We start from the raw sequence: 16074 nt of genomic DNA, 5'->3' as shown, positions 1-16074 counted from the left end.
CTTAAACACAACTCTCAACTTTCAGGTTGTGACTATTTTTTTTAGTTTAGCCATTTTTAGAGCAATCCATGTTGACTGCCACCTTTCCTCCAGTTACCTGGCACAAGCAACCCCACACTATCTGTATCTTCCCACATCCACTTTGCTTTGAGTCTCTGCCTTTGTTTATCCTCTCTCCTTGATCTTAAATGCCCTTTCTTCTCTTCACCCGGTGTATTTGTTACATGTGGCTATGTAACAAACCACTCAGAGCAGGAACTAAAGGCAATAACAATTCTGGGCATCAGCGGTTTGGTCAGGGGTCAGCAGGGCAGCTCATCTATGGTCCATACAGACTTGCAGGGCTCACGCACGCATTTGCAGCCGGTTTACAGGTGGCCTAGGAGTTGGATGATCTAGAATGACCCACTCAGTGCCCAGCAGTTCAGGGGAGCTGTTAGCTAGAGCATTTGAGTTCAGGTCTCTCCATGTGGCTAGCCTGGGCTTCTTCACATGGCAGCTAAATTCCAAGAGGCAAGCCCTCATGAAGTCTCTGCCTGAATCACATCTGTTCAGACCCCATTGGCCAAAACCTGTCATGTGGCTGAGCTCAGAATCAATATGGAAGAGGTATGACTCCCTGGGGAGCCATCAACTGAGCAATGTACCACAGTCTGTCCTCTACTACGAATGATGTTCTAGGTGGCATCAGTTAGGATTACACATGTGTTTGTGAGCATGTGGCAGGTCAACTTGGGGCTAGCTTATCCCAAATGGTTGTTGATATAAACTGAGGGACCTCGGTTCTCCATGTGTTTGCTCAAACTTTCTCTTGTGGCAACTGAATTCCAAGAAGGCAAGTGCCAACATACAAACACTTATGAAGCTTCTGCTTGTGTCACATTTGCTGATAGCCCATTGGCCAAAGCAAGACATATGGCCAAGTCCAGAGTCAATGCAGAAGGGGATCACAAGGAGGCATGGAAATCAGGATGGATGATTCATTGAAGGTCAGTAATGTAAGAATCTACCATGCTTTTCCCCTATTGCTTTCTAATTATCTATTAACCATTTCCATATCCCCATTTGGACAACCCTTCCAAGGCAGAGACTGTGCTCTATTGATCTTTGTGTTCCCAGTGTCCAGCCCTGTGCCTTAAACATTGTGCCTAGAGCAATAATGTCTTTTAATTATTTGATTAATTTCACACATTTTGTTTATTCATTCATCAGTTCATGGACTTTTCTGTTGTTTCCACTTTTTGGAAACTATGAATATTGCTATTAACATTTGAATATGTTTTTTTTTCAAATGAAATAAATATGAGTATTTTTAATGATAAAGGGTACAATTCACAAAGAAGATAGATATCATAAACTATTGGATACCTAACAACAAAGAAACAAAGATACATAAAGTAAAAATCAGAAGAAACATAAGGGAAAAGAAAAAATATATAATCATAGTGAGACATATTAACATTTCTCTGAGAGTATTTTATCAAGTGCAGAAAAAATAAGAATAGGAGCATCCTGAATGATGTCATTAATAATTTAGATATAATAGATTTATATTTATATTAATTTATATTCTTTTATATCCTACTCAAATATATTTAAAATTTTGTATCTTATACATTGTTATTAGATGTCCAAAGGACATTTAGAAAAACTGGCAAAAAGATACACATTACTATTAATTATTTGATAAAACATTCATGAATAAAGGTTCTTAGATGTTGAGAATGTGATCTTCATTGGTGCTTGGACCTCTGCCCTGCATTCTAAGAGAAACTTCAACCAAACATGCAGTTTTTCAGGGCGTGACCTCACTCTGGGAGTTGACCTCAACTAGAGATTAGGAGAGGCAGAAGAGTGTCAAGCAGTTTCAAGACTTTTTAATTTCATAGACTAGTCATATTTCCAAAGAAGTTTGAGAAGCAACAGAAAATTACCACTTTTATTTTTGTGCCTAGAAGGGACATTAAAAAACACACCATCTACCACCATTGGTTCAAAAAAGTAGAAAGGTATAAGCTTAGAACAGGAGTACAGACCATCCCAAGGAAGGGCCGGTGTGTAGCCTCAATTAGACCAAAATTAGGACTCAACAGTATGTATTGTCTTGATATCTGATCAAATTGTGGGGGCCTCAAGTGGTTTAACCACAAATTCTATTTCCCAGTTATTAGCTTCTGTTGATAAGTTCCTCTAGTCAATTAACCTTCTTTTTTCCTTCTTATCCCTGAGAATCAGCCTTCAGTTCCCTGCCAGTCCACAGAATTATTCAAACCAGCCAATCATATCCTCCTGAGGGAAATGAGCATTCCACCCTTTGGATACCACAAAGCCTCCCAGAGCTCCTGTTTGTTTACTATTCGAGTGCAGCTCCTGAGTGGCAGGGCCTGGCATGTGGTGTCTTTCTCTGGGCTGTAAGTACAGGTGACTAATAAACTGCTGTTTATTAGTCAATCACATCTGTACAGTGTCAGGGTCAGACATGGACTACTTCTTACCGTATCAGTTAAACAAGGATATGAAGTTCATGCATGCTCAGTCACATCTGACTCTTTACCACCCCATGAACTATATTTCTCGGTTCCTGGGATCATCCAGTCCAGAATACTGGAGTGGGCTGCCATTTCCTCCTCCAGGGGATCTTCCCAACCAGGGACTGAGTCTCCCACATCTCCTGCAGCTCCTGCACTGTCAGGTGGCTTCTTTTCCACTACCACTACCACTTCTTTACCTGGGAAGCCCCTCAGTCATCAGCCATCACAGCCCTCCAAGGTGAGCTAGTGAGCCCTAAGGGCACTCAGGAAGGAAAAGAATACCTGCCATCTAGCAGCCGTCAGACTACAGCCACTCCCTATGGTGGGCCCTGACGCTCAGGCCGTGAAAACACAGGCTGCTGGCCCCAGATAGCTGAGATGCACCTGAAAGCAATAATTTCAATGAGTGAGCCCGGACTCTTGCGCCTTCCCATACACAGAAAAGCACTAAATTCCTTAACTTGGGGATTCTGATTTTCTTTAATTAACAATAATCTTTTGATGTTCAGACTGCCTGCCAAACTTCTCTATAACCTGGCTCCTCCCCTCGCCTCCTCTGAGCAGTTCTCTCAGGGTCACTTGTGATGCGGTCTCCCGTGCTTGAAGTCCTAAAAATTCCCACCAAATAAAACAGAACTCTTAACTTTTAGGTTGTGACTATTTTGTTAAGTCAACAGGTTTTATGTGTTTGACCATCTCCAAAACCCTAGGATGGGAATCTGGGAATTCTCCCTTATCAACAGAGTGAAGGGGAGGCGATCAAAACAGTGTAGCAGCCTGACAGGTATGTTCAGAGTACTCCACAACGTCCTTGTTTTTCCCATTTCATCCAGACCAGTGAAGTCAGTCCAGCAGAAGGCTGAAGACCCGCCCTGGAAGGAGCGGAGCACGCTGTACGTGGAATCAGAAGATCTGCAGTCTAGCTTGTCTTGGCTGTGTTTCATAATATTTGTCTGACCTTTGACAGATCATTATCCTTTGGGGGCCTCATTTTTCAGCTACAAAATGACGAGATGGCTTCCGCCACCTCTGTGATTTTATAAAGACAATCAGATGAAATCAGGAAATAGAGTGAATCGCTGGTAGACCCTTTGTCAGCCTAAAGGAAGGTGCATTCTGAGAGGAGCATTACTCCATGTATCTCCAGATGGGGCGCCCAGAGGTGATGGGAAAGACCTAAGGGACCCGCAGGGCAGCCACAGTAAGTCGGGAAATCTTGCCTTGGGTGGATAAACCCTTCCTTCCTGCTTTCAGCACTCCTATCCTGTGCCATTAGAAAATGGGAGTTGATCATTTGAGCCATTCACTCCATCCAGACACCTTGGTTTAGCAGACACACTGTTGCCACACTCCCCTCCCCTTCCTGAAGCAAAGTGCTTGGGGACCCAAAAAATAGGCCAGGTCCTTGAAACCTTATCAAAATAGCACAGCCAGGCCTTCCAGCCAGCAACACTCAGCGACTGGGCCATAGAGTGGGAAACAGAGCATCCAGGGTCTTATCCAGACAGAGCTCAGATATTTTCTGTTGTTAAGGGGCCTGTGGGTATCCTCATGTCTTGCCCAAAGGAAAAAAAAAACATCTCCAACCCCATGGGGGTAGGAGGCAGGATTAGGCTGAAGCAAAAGCAACTAAAGCAACTGTGTTTTGATAGGAAAGATCCTTGGATTGGGAACCAGAAAGCTGGTGAGCAGGAAAGAAGACAGAGTGGAGTGCCAAGGAGGATGCTAGCGTGTCCAGAATGCAGCAGGAAGAAGAATGGGAAAGATGAGGTGGTGGTAGAGGTCAGCTGCCAGGGGCAGGACATCCAGGCACTTAAAAATAACCCTCCTGGTGGTCCAATGGTTAAGAATTTGCCTTGCAATGCAGAGGACACTGGCTCAACCCCTGGTCCGGGAAGATTCCAGGTTCCACATGCCACGGAGCAACTAACCCTACGCGCCACAAATACTGAGCCTGAGCTCCGAAGCCCACAAGCTGCAACTACTGAGCTCGTGTGCCAGAACTACTGAAGCTCTCAGTCTCTAGAGCCAGTGCTCCAAAACAAGAGGCCATCGCAATGAGAAGCCCACATACCACAACCAGAGAAAGCCTGTGCCCAGCAACAAAGAGCAGCCAAAATTAAATCCATAAATACTTTTTTAAAAAATTACCCTCCAGACAATGAGAAGCCAGGTCACCTCATCTATGAAAAGGGATGGTCTGCAGTTCCCAGGTCCTGGGAGCCTGTGAAATGTAGACTCCAGCAGCCCTACTACTAGGCTAGGAAAATCCCGGGTGGGCAGGAGCAGCTACATTTCTCATAAAGTGCTCCAGGAGCTCCTGCTGTTTACCAGAGCCAAGGCTCTGTGGATTGGACCATCTGTGAGGCTTGTTCCAGTTAGAAAGTTCCATCACTCTAAGTGCTGGGAGGCCACCTAACCTCCAAAGGAGGGAGAAGGAGTGGGAGGGAGAATCCCCCATTTGCTAGCCCAGGGATGGCTTCCAACAGTACCATTACAGTAATGGAAACTGCAGAGAAGGTGCCAACACCATCTCTGCAAAGAAATAGGAGAATGGCTGGGGGTGGGGGGGTGGGGCAGGGTCAGCCCACAGGATGTCTCAACCAGAATTCACAAAGAGGCCACAAGGAGGCAAATTAATCAAATAAACCTTTGTTCAAAAAAAAAAAAAAAATGGAGACACAAGTCATCAGCACTGGCTATTAAAAAAAAAAAAAAACGGTCCAAGGGCTTCTGGTGACTTCAAATTAACAGAGCAAGGACAGATGCCCCAGAAGATCAAAAGCGTGGTATCTGCTATTCTTGCTAGTGGTCCTGCCTCCTCTCCCTTCCCACAGTTGCAGAATTTCCCTTTCCCCTGGGCTGAAATGCAGCAATGGAATATAGCTCAGCACCAAAGACTTGGGACTCCAAAGACTTGGGGCTCCATAGCCCAGGTCAACTGGCCATCTCCCCACCTCTTAGCCATGAAATGGGATGAGATGATTCCAGCAGACTGTGGCCATGGATGGAACAGGCCAAGCAGAGTGTTTTCTAAAGGGCAGCAGCACCCCGCCTCTTGTCTGAAGACCAAGCACACAGCGCTCAGGGACTTGGGTGGCTGTGAGGGGTAAGAGGAGAACATGAAATCGAGACGAACCTTCTAGCTGTCTATAACAGGAAGTGCCAGCCCCGGAGTTGAGGGACACAGTGCCCCAGAGCAGAAAGCCTCTTAAGAGATGGGTGTTCTAGGCTGGGTGAGGAGTTGGGGCAGGGCTGGGGACCAGGAAAGACCAAGTGCTGCCATTAAGGGCTGTTGCCATGTGGAAATACACCCCACTATCCTCCTTTGGAGAAAACCTGGAATATTCCAACACCAAAAACCTCTCACTGACTGCTCCCGCAGAGATGAGTTCTAGGTGAAACGGAAACGAGGAGGCGTGGGCGTTGCCTAAGGGGGCCCAGCAGCTGGCTTCCATCCACCATTCCTTACCCCCTCGGTTTTCGCGCAGGCTTCCAAAACCTAGGTCAAAAGAAAGGGTTAAAGCCTTAAAAGGGGAGCGGTCTTGGCGGGGCTCTGGGAGGCGGCTAGCGTTCCCTGAGCGACCCCAGCCCGATCTCCAGGGTCCAGAACCCTGCCCTCCCAGGCCAGGCCAGCCGGCCACAGGATGGCGGCCCCCTTTTGCTGCATAAGTCCCCTCTTTCTATCTCGGGCCGCCGCCTCCTCCCTCCACCACCCTTTTTCTCTGCCGCTCAGCCTCTGATTGGCCGAGCCCCCGGGCCCTCCCCGCTCCCCCTCTCCCACCCCTGGTGAAAACTGCGGGCGCGGGGTACGGTGCAGCAACTGGAGGCGGCGGCGCGTCTGCGGGCGGCTGCAGCGGCGGAGGACCGGAGGCCAGGTGGGAGCTGGAGCCAGGGCGGGACCCGGGGCGCAGGGATAGATAGGTCTCCGGTGCCCAAGCAAGCCCTCCCGACCCGAGGCTTTGGAAAACGGACCGAGGGCGCCCTGGGAAGGAGCTGCGCAGTGCTTGGGGAGGGGCCTGCTTGCAAGGCAGGGGCGGGAGCAGCGGCGCACCTTTCGCCCGCTGGGAGACGTTTACCTGGGACTGGAGTGCTGGAGGAGAACCGGGAGGAGAGCGGCAAGGACAGGCTTGGGTTCTGCTCTCCACCCAGAAGTACCCAAACCCAGATCGTAAAGGCGCGGGGGCGGGGGCGGGGCTGTGAGACTGGGTGAGACTAAGGGAACGGAGGACCGAAAACCGAAGGCAGTCTCTGCCCTGCGACCTCGCGGCGGGCTTGGTGCGGGGCCTCCAAGGAACGGGAAACCGCAGTGCCGCGAGGCCGGGGGGTGGGGGGAGGAGTGCGGGGGGACAGGCCACCGGGAGGAAGGCCGGCAGACAGGGGAGGCGAGAACCGGAGAAGGATAAGCGAGGGGGAAGGGGGACCTCAATTGGAAAAGGAGAGGCTTGAAATAGGGAAACGGAATAAGGATGGGGTTAGTCGAATGCGGGCTAGAGTGGGCGGGAGCGCGAAGCTTCTCCGGGTTCTGAGCTGCGGGGAAACAAGGCCAGGGAAACGCTAACAGACGGTGCCTCCCCTATAGCGTCCACCCCACCCTTCCGCTCTGCATCCCCTTCCAGCTCCAGCCCCATTTCTTCCTTTCTAGTTCTAGCCGCCTCCCCGCTTCCTCTCTAGATCCCAAGCTCGCCAACCCGCCTCTGTAACTCGGTGTCTGCTAATCAAAACCAGATGTTGCCACCCCCCTTTCTTCCCCAACAGCACCTCCGGGTCCCTTTCGGCGGGGGTCTGAAAGGGAACTGACTGCAGCGCAGGCGCCCGGGGACCCCAGCCTCGCCCCTCCCTCCCCGCACTGGGCAGAGCGCCGGGGACCTGGACGCCGCTAGCGGCGCGCCCTGCGCGTGGGAGCGCTAGCACCGGGGCACGGCCCTCCTGTGGCCTCTCCCAGGCGAGCGCTGCTGCGGACAGGCTAGGCTACCCGCTCTGTTGCCTCGCCAGGATACTGATTGAGCCCAGGCTGCAAAAAAAGATGGGGCAGAGAGCCGAGTCAGAGAGGCTACCAGCAGCCGAACTGGAAAATTGCAGGTCCAGGAACCCCGCCGAGAGAGCTGAACAATAGAAAACGTCTTGGTTCCGATGCTGAGAACACATGCAATAGGAGGCCACTGTCACCCTCCTCACACACAACCAGAGACACGTTTAGATGTGTGCCACGTGGGGCCCCACACACACATGACCGATCACCCAGCCATCCTCCCCAGCCACACAGTCGGTCAGAGATGAACGCTTGTGGATCACTCACTCTTGAACAGTGCCAGATGTTTGTCATTTTCCTTAAGCCCATCACAACCCGGTGGGTATCTAAAGCCAGGTTCATTCAGTATCTTTCAGACATCTGTTATATGCCATCTGTTATATCTGTTTAGGTATTGGGGAGTTTCTTCAGAACAAGAAATAGGAAGTCCCTGAATGAGAAGGTTTTGTTTCATGGGTAGAGAGTTGTGGGGTTTTGCAAGATGAAAAGGTGTTTTGCTGAACTTTCATTTCAGGTTGGAAGGATCCTTAACAAAAGAAACCACAAATAAATACACAATTTCAATATTTAATAGAGGCTTATTTATATATAATCATTAAAAGAAAAGAGAAATAGGAAAAGTAAAGTAACAGCATATACATCACCGAATTGGGCTGACCAACATCCAGACTTAAACAGCACTGGGAAGTCCCAAATAACAGCAGTCTGGCGTCCCAGTTGGAAAAATGTCCCAGGCTGTGCGTCCACTTAGCGGGTGAGACTTCACATTGCAGTTTTGGGGGTTCCTGCTTATAATCCCAGGCCTTACAGTGATAGCATCATTTGTTTGCATGCAGAAATGCTCTTCTGCATTTTTTACTTATTTAACCCTTTGACAATGCTGTTTCACCTTATGAGTCATAGGATTTCATTAGACCCTGGGAGATTGGCCAGACCTTCAGGAGTTCAAGAATTCCAAGACCCGCTCTTTCTTCTTTTTTCTTGACTAAAGCGCCACCTGACTAGCTGTGCTTGCAGGCAGGCACAGAATCCGGGCAGTGTCCAGGCAGGTCAGAGGCCTGCTTGCCTGCTTCTGAAGCCTGAACAAGACTTCCTCCATTTTTATTTCCTCAACAAAAGGGTTCCAGAGATTGGCTGCACTACAGTGTGGATGAACTTAACATTTCTGAATTGTACACTTAAAAATGATTAGCAGGGACTTCCCTGGTGGTCCAGCGGTTAAGACTCCATGCTGCCTGATGCAGCCAATTTTTTTTTAATATATATGGTTAAGATAAATTGTGTTTCTGCAAATTTTCCGATAAAAAAAGTAGGAGGGCCCTGCCTTGGAAATGATCAAGTTAAAGTCACTTATTCAAAGCCACCCATCTAGTAAATGGTCACATACACACACACCACAGAAGGCTGTGTTCTCCCACCCCCTTGCTTCCCTGACAGCGAAGAGCTGAGTGGCAGTGTCACATTCACTGAGAGGAGGGGAGGGGAGAGGGCTGTAGAGAGGGGCTTGGATGGCCATTATGGGAGGTCTCCTGAGGGCCCCCAACCCTGGCAATAAGTCTGGGGACACCTGCGCTACCTCCTGGCTGATTCCCATCTTGTTCCACCCCAGATCCAGGACTGAACTCTTGGCACCATGAACCCTACCATCGGCATCGCCCTCCTGCTGACAGGTATGTGGCAAGGGGTAGGGCTGGGATTCCAAGCTCCCTGGCTGCTTTCTTTTCAGAAAAGCTAGCTTCTTCCTCAAGAACTCAGAAGGTGGAGGTGACTAAGGGAGAGAGGGCTTCTTTTATCCCTAAGACAGCTGAGCAACCTAGTTGGTTTTCTGACTACCTGGGACCATTTCTGGAAACAGTTCACTAAGCCTGTCCCATACTGAGTTGGAATCTGCAAATGCAGACCAAGATATAGCATCAACTCCCCCAAGATCTCCTGCCCCTGGAACACACTGGCAGGACCCCAGGACTAGAACAGAGGGAGATGGGCTGGAGTCTGCAAAAGGGAAGGTACACTGGCCCTCAGGGACCATGTGGGCAGGAAGAGGTGCTCGACAGCAGACCCTTGTGCCCTCCCTGGTCAGGCCTTCCTCTGCTGTGAATGTGGGTGGGAAGCCCCCTGCTCTATAGGTCCTTCCCCAACTTGGAGGGGGCGCTGCTGGTGCCAGTCTTACAGGTGGCCCGTGGGCAGAAGGTGACCAGCCTGACAGCCTGCCTGGTGAACCAGAGCCTTCGTCTAGACTGCCATCATGAGAATACCACCACCACGCCCATGCAGTATGAGTTCAGCCTGACCCGTGATACAAAGAAGTGGGTGCTCTCTGGCTCCAATGGGGTCACTAGGCCAGAATACAGCTCCCGAACCAAATTCTTCAGCAAGTACAACCTGAAGGTCCTCTACCTGTCCAACTTCACCACCAAGGATGAGGGGACCTACACATGTGAACTCCGCCTCTCTGGCCCGAATCCCACCGTCTCCAATAAGGATGTCTCTGTGTTCAGAGGTGAGGCAAGCCCCCTGCAAGATCAAGTAAGCGGGCAGAGGCAAGCTGGGGAGGAACGGGCCATCTGGGACACCAGGCAAGCCTCTTGGCTGGGCCACAGAGGAGAGTGGCCCCGTAACCTCTCTCCCCTTGTCCCCTACTGCCGCCTGTGCCCAGGGGAATCACTACCCCCAGCCTGAATGGGGGAAGGGCTAAGGGGACAGTCAGACAGGTGGAGTAGTGTGGTGGATGCTTCCCCTATGACTGTGGGCAAATCACTAGGCCTCCCCAAACCTCCTTCTCCCCACCTGGAAAACAGGATGGCTCTAGCTACCTCACCCACAGTTTTCTTGTGAGGATATGTGTTCAAGGGCTCAGGAAAGGAAAAAACAGATGAAAGTGTAGTCACTCAGTCCTGTCCGACTCTTTGTGACCTCCTGGACTGTAGCCCACTGGGCTCCTCTGTCCATGAAATTCTCCAGGCAAGAATACTGGAGTGGGTTGCCATTCCCTTCTTCAGGGGATCTACCCGACCCAGGGATCCAACCTGGGTCTCCTGCATTGCAGGCAGATTCTTTACCGTCTGAGCCACCAGGGAAGTGCTTCAAGGGCTCAGGAACCTGCAAATGGGAAAGATGGTTGGTTCCACTAGGTTGGCCCTGGTTGCAGCCAAGACATCACGGCACCAGCCTCCCCAAGGGAAAGCACCCTTGCCCTGGGCCTGGCCCCTCTCCATTCCCGCCTTTCCTGTCTGCCCCATTCTCTTGCCGCAGATAAACTGGTCAGGTGTGGGGGCATAAGCCTGCTGATCCAGAACACCTCGTGGCTGCTGCTGCTGCTGCTCTCCCTGCCTCTGCTGCAGGCCATGGACTTCATCTCCCTGTGACAGGTCGGGCCCATGGAGGACACAGGAAGCCACAAGGCCCAGTCCAGAGAGCCTGCTTCTCTTGAGTCGGCTAACCCCCTTCCCCACAATCCCTCACACACCTTGGGGAGCAATGGGGACCCCTCTCCTCCTAAGGAATTCCAGTGCTGCATGCCATTCCCTCCCCTCCGCCAGTGCCACCTCACACCCCCTCTGCCCGCCACTGGCTACTTGTACTCTTTGTTCCAGAGCTGCTTCCGTCTGGTTTATATTTAGGGCTTATCCTTCCTTTTCTTGGGGAGTTTGTGAACGGGGAAGCCAGGGTTAGAGACCTGATGGAGAGTGAGGGGATGGGAGGGGTGGAAGGATGGAGGGGTATCAATCTCTGGAGTCTGTCATCCTTGCCCACGGGGACCTGAGCCCTGGGAGAGCCCTGCACGAGGAGGGTGTGTCTGGCCCGAGCAGGCAGGGCGGTGTCTGAAGGCTCCGGATGTGGTGGCACCACCAAGCGTGGCCCATCACTTGAGGGGAACGCCAAGCGTCGCCACGAGCACTCTCTGCCACAGAAGAATGCCATCTTCTCACCCTGCCGAGGGGCCCTGGGCCCAGGGTCTGGTCCAGTGACGATGCCGATTGTGTGGGAAGCAGTGCTGATGGGTTGGGGGCAGGTGGAGGGGGCACCACAGAGGAAGTTACAGCTGGGAGTCCAGTGTCTCTCACTGGCCAACCAGCAGCTGGAAAGGCGGCAGAAGAGGACAAGCCCGCTCCCGGGCTTATCCCAATGTGAGCTTCCAGAACTCGGACCTGGAGGCAGTAAAGTCAGGCCTGGTAGAGGCCTGGTGGAGACCCACGGAGTTTGGCCCCAGTGTTTCTCCGGGAGGCTCTTCCCCTCTCCCCCAGCAGTGCCTGAGCCTTCTGGCAGCCCCCTGCCCCTTAGGCCTGCCTTCTCAGGGACCTCCGGGGGGCGCTGAGGCAGGCCACGGGTTGAGACCCACGAGTGGGACCTGTCTTGAGCGATGGCTTTTCCCAGCACCCAGCTCCCCACCCGGCGGCTCTGCCAAGTCTCGTGACCGTGTGTAGTGCCAGCGTAGCTTATGGCATCTCGTTGAGGAAAAAGAATACTGTACAATAAAACCAAGCCTCTGGAATCTGCCCTCCTGTGGCTCTCTGCTTTGCTCCTCTCTCCAGGCCTGTCCACCACTCCCTTAGCCAAGTGGTCCAACCCCCTGCCTCCTGTCCCCCTGCTCCCTGCCTTCAGCAGCCCTTCCTCTCCCCTCTGCCTCCAGGGGTGGACCACTGCACGCCTGGCTTCTCAACCATTTTAACACCACATGTTTGCCCAAATAGAGGAATATTCCCTCTCTCCAGACTCACCTGCCCACAACACGGTTTGGGCCAAGCCACATGGTGCTGGTTCCAGGATAGGCTAACAAGCTTTAAGATGTGGAGTCTGCCTTCTCAGATGGGGTTGTTCTCAGATGAGGTTACATCTGCTACGTGGGAGCTGCCCACATCCATCAAGGTGTGAGGACAAGCATCTCTTAAGTCCAGCTTGGCCATAGAGAGCATTGGGGTGGGGAGACAACACAGGCCCATCCTGGGCTCCCTCTCCTAAAATCACTGAGCAGAACGCCAACAGCGCCCCCTGGCACCAGGGGCTAGAACAGCACCACAGGGTGGCTCTGGGTCCCAGTGGCTGGTGGAGTGACACAGCTCCCAGACATCCTTCCAGGCTTTGCCAGGGGATCTGGGGGAGGAGAGTGGCGACTACCCAGAATCTGACTCATCTGATATTTGGTGCTGGGTAGGATGATTTTTCTGAGCTTTTGCTTAAAGGCCTAGGATCTAAAGTCACGCCAGTGACTCCCAAGCCCCTGGTGGCCAGGCTAGAAGAGAGCAAGAGAGGTCCCCAAGGAAAAGAAACTGTGTCACCAACAACAGGGGCCCACCCATGTGGGCTGTCAGACATTCAGTACGGGGCACCCAGCCTGCGCACAGTTCCCTTTTGGTTTGCTTGGTGGTGGTTTTGTCCCTAAGTCGTGTCCGACTCTTACAACCCCATGGACTGTAGCCTGCCAGCCTCTTCCATCCATGGGATTCCCCCGGCAAGAATACTGGAGTGGGTTGCCATTTCCTTCTCCAGGGGATCCTCTCAACCCAGGGATCGAACCCAGGTCTCCTGCCTTGGCAAGCAGAGTCTTTACCACTGAGCCAAAAGAGCCTTTAGCAGGGGAAGGGAATTAAAATGCTACACTCGGGGTAGTGAGAGTTCGAGTCAGAAGGAACTGGGAAGCCAGGCGTGCAGCCTCGACTGTGAGAAGCCATGAGACCCTGGCACCTGCATGAGCCCCCTGTGGGGTCTTTGTCACCCTGGCGCTGTACCCCTCAAGAGTTTAGTGCCCCACCCCCTCAAGGGTCCCCCTACCGCTGTGGTGTGGAGGGGGAGGGGGAGAGCCCAAGGCCCACAGTGAGTGGGGTTAGCTTCAGAAGATACAGAGGCCATCTGAGGTCCAGGGGCTCCCGGAAGGCAGAGACGGAGAAGAGAGGCACAGGCCTGGGCCTGAGAAGGGGCTCAGTGACAAAAGTCAGAGCCGTCAGGCCTCACAGCACAAGCTGACTGAGAAAGACTGTGGGCCGGGGCTGCGGCGGGCTCTCAGAGGCAGGCCACGATGGCAGTCAGCTCCTCTCAGTCAAGGCAGGAGAGCCTGAAGCGCTCCAACACGTCCACAGTGACTTGGCTAATAACAAAGCGGGGTAGTTAGGGACTTTGGGAAGGTCGTGTACACACTGCTGTGTTTTAAATGGATAACCAACTAGGACCTGTTATATGGAAGTCAGCTCAGTGTTATGTGACAGCCTGGATGGGAGGGGGGTTTGGGGGAGAATAGGTACAGGCATATGTATGGCTAAGTCCCTTCACTGTTCACCTGGAACCACCACATTTTTAATCGGCTATACCCCAATACAAAATTAAAAGTTTAAAATTTGGGGAAAAAAAGAGGCCTGGGCCCCAGCCATCCCTGGTTCCTGCACTGATGCCCAGAGCTCACCCCACCAAGCCCCTCCCACTCCTCCTCACCCCTCTGGCACGCCCCGCCCCGCTCGGCCATCTCAGTCCCTCCCTTAGTGCACAGAATGGTTGCTCAGTGGAAACAGAGAGAAGCTCCTCTCCACACCTCCATCACTGAGACAGAGGAACACCTGAACAACCGCGTGAGGGTCTTCCCAACACCCAGGGGCTACCTCGGGAAGGGCAAGGGCATCACCGTGGGGAGACGCAGGGACTCTCTGGCCAACCAACAAATGTACCCGGCATCCAGGGGACCCATGACATGGGTCCTTCAGCCACCCCACCCCTCTGCCCACCACCACCAGCGTGATGCTCCTGTCCTATGTCTGCAACTCCCATGTTGTCATGAGCAGGTTTCTCTTTACATGTGAAGGAAGCAAGTCCCAGGTTAGGAGTCAACCGCTTTCTCATCTATCATTAAGGAATCTGTGGGGCTGGAGTCCTGAGTTCTGGCAGAGCATGACAAAGGTCCTCCCTCCTGCTAATCCAGCAAGGATTCAGGACAAAGGTGGGACTGCCCACCCCTCAGGAGGATCGTGTCCTGTGAAGACTCCCAGAAGGATTTCCCTGGTTGCTCCGTGGTAAGAGAATCTGCCTACCAATGCAGGGGACTGGGACTCAATCCCTGGTCTGGAAAGATTCCACATGACGAGGGGCAACTAAGCCTGTGCTCTAGAGCCCTGGAGCTGCAACTGCTGTGGCCTAGAGCCCGTGTTCTGCAACAAGAGAGGCCACCCAGATGAGAAGTTCACGCATAGCAACTACAGAGTAGCCCTCGCTCACCGCAACTAGAGAAAGCCCACTGCACACAGCAGCAAAAACCCAGCACAGCAAAAAAAAAAAAAAGACTCTTAGGAGGCATGTTTGCCCAGACAAAGGGAAGACCTGGGGACAGGGAAGGTATGGAAATGGGCACATGCTAGAGAGGGCACAGTAGGACCAACGGGAGAGTTCTGCAGAGGCCAAGTGTGGCTCTACCCTGGAAGGGCCACTGGTGGCTGGCCTGGCCCAGCACAGAGGTGGGAGTGGCTGGCAGTGGGCATGGTCAGAGGAGGTCATTCTGGTACTTAGTGGAAACCTGGGCTATAAGATCCTAGTCACGTCACCCTTCAATGCCTCACTCCTCTGATTTCCAAAATAAGATGGGGGAAACTCCCTGGTGGTCCAGTGGACTCCACGCCCCCCACTGCAGGGAACTAAGATCCTGCAAGCTTCGCAGCACAGCCAAAGACAAAATAAAAAAATCAGATGGTAGCACTGGAACATTTATTTGTACAACAAATGTTAAGTACCTAGCTGTGCTAAGAGGTAAAAGACACAGCCCCTGGCTGAAGGAATCTACAGCCCAGTAAGAAGTCAGGAATTGATTTCAATGCAGTGATTGTTGCTAGGAGGCAGCAAAACTGTGGCAGACTGCATAGTGGTTTCCCAACATGCATTCTCCTCTTCTTTCTCAGCAGTAGAACCCACAAATTTGAACTAGAATAAAGACTACATTTCCCAGCTCCCTTGTAGCAAGATGTGCACATATGGCTAAGTTCTGTCCAATGGAACATTAACACAAAATAATCAGTATAATTTCTATGTATGTGTGTTCAGTCACTCAGTCATGCCTGACTCTACGACCCCATGGACTATAGTCTGCCAAACTCCTCTGTCCATGGAATTTTCCAGGCAAGAATACGGGAGTGAGCGCCAATATTCTTCTCCAGGGGATCGTCTTGACCCAGGAATCAAACTCTGTCTCCTGTGTTGCAAGCAGAGAAGTGCTCTTAAAGAGAGAACATGTGCTTTTCAGCCCTTTTCATCTTCATGCTGGCTGGAATGTGGAGTCGAAGGCTGGAGCTGGAGCAGCCATCCTGGGCTGTAAGACAGAAGTTGAATGCTACACGTGACAAAGTACAAGGCAGCAGCTGGGACTCCTAGTGATGGCAGAGCTATTAGAGAAGCCATGGAATACTGCGTTAGAGCGACTGTTACTTGGAATTTCTGCACTCACAACTGAACCAAAATGTACCTTTAAAAAGAAGTTGCTATTTAACACAACTTAACTATATGCTTAAAAATGGCTAAGATAGTAAATTTTATATATATATA

The 16074-nt window shown here is 51.7% G+C and overlaps 1 protein-coding gene across 2 annotated transcripts; it reads left to right on the top strand.

The window, feature by feature from the left end:
* Positions 1–6286: 6286 nt before the first annotated feature.
* On the top strand, positions 6287–15690 carry THY1 (Thy-1 cell surface antigen). 2 transcript variants are annotated; one of them, XM_068988911.1, is made up of 4 exons: positions 6287–6409; positions 9173–9233; positions 9728–10063; positions 15577–15690. In XM_068988911.1, exons 2-4 carry the CDS (start codon positions 9197–9199, stop codon positions 15615–15617), a joined length of 414 nt encoding a protein of 137 aa, XP_068845012.1. In that variant the 5' UTR covers positions 6287–6409; positions 9173–9196; the 3' UTR covers positions 15618–15690. The 2 variants fall into 2 exon arrangements, with proteins under 2 accessions (XP_068845012.1, XP_068845011.1); XM_068988910.1 differs by lacking the exon at positions 15577–15690 and adding an exon at positions 10816–12031.
* Positions 15691–16074: the final 384 nt, after the last annotated feature.

Source organism: Capricornis sumatraensis, chromosome 16 (genome assembly GCF_032405125.1).
Source record: "Capricornis sumatraensis isolate serow.1 chromosome 16, serow.2, whole genome shotgun sequence".
NCBI lineage: Eukaryota > Metazoa > Chordata > Mammalia > Artiodactyla > Bovidae > Capricornis > Capricornis sumatraensis.
The sequence above is the reverse complement of the archived record's forward strand: the minus strand, read 5'-3'. Positions and strand labels throughout refer to the sequence as shown.

Excerpts from the sequence above, each read along its gene's own strand:
- THY1 (XM_068988910.1), top strand. The coding sequence starts at position 9,197 with ATGAACCCTACCATCGGCATCGCCCTCCTGCTGACAG. Across the intron at positions 9,234-9,727 it reads CATCGCCCTCCTGCTGACAG|TCTTACAGGTGGCCCGTGGG; the intron begins GTATGTGGCAAG and ends TGCTGGTGCCAG. Across the intron at positions 10,064-10,815 it reads GGATGTCTCTGTGTTCAGAG|ATAAACTGGTCAGGTGTGGG; the intron begins GTGAGGCAAGCC and ends CTCTTGCCGCAG.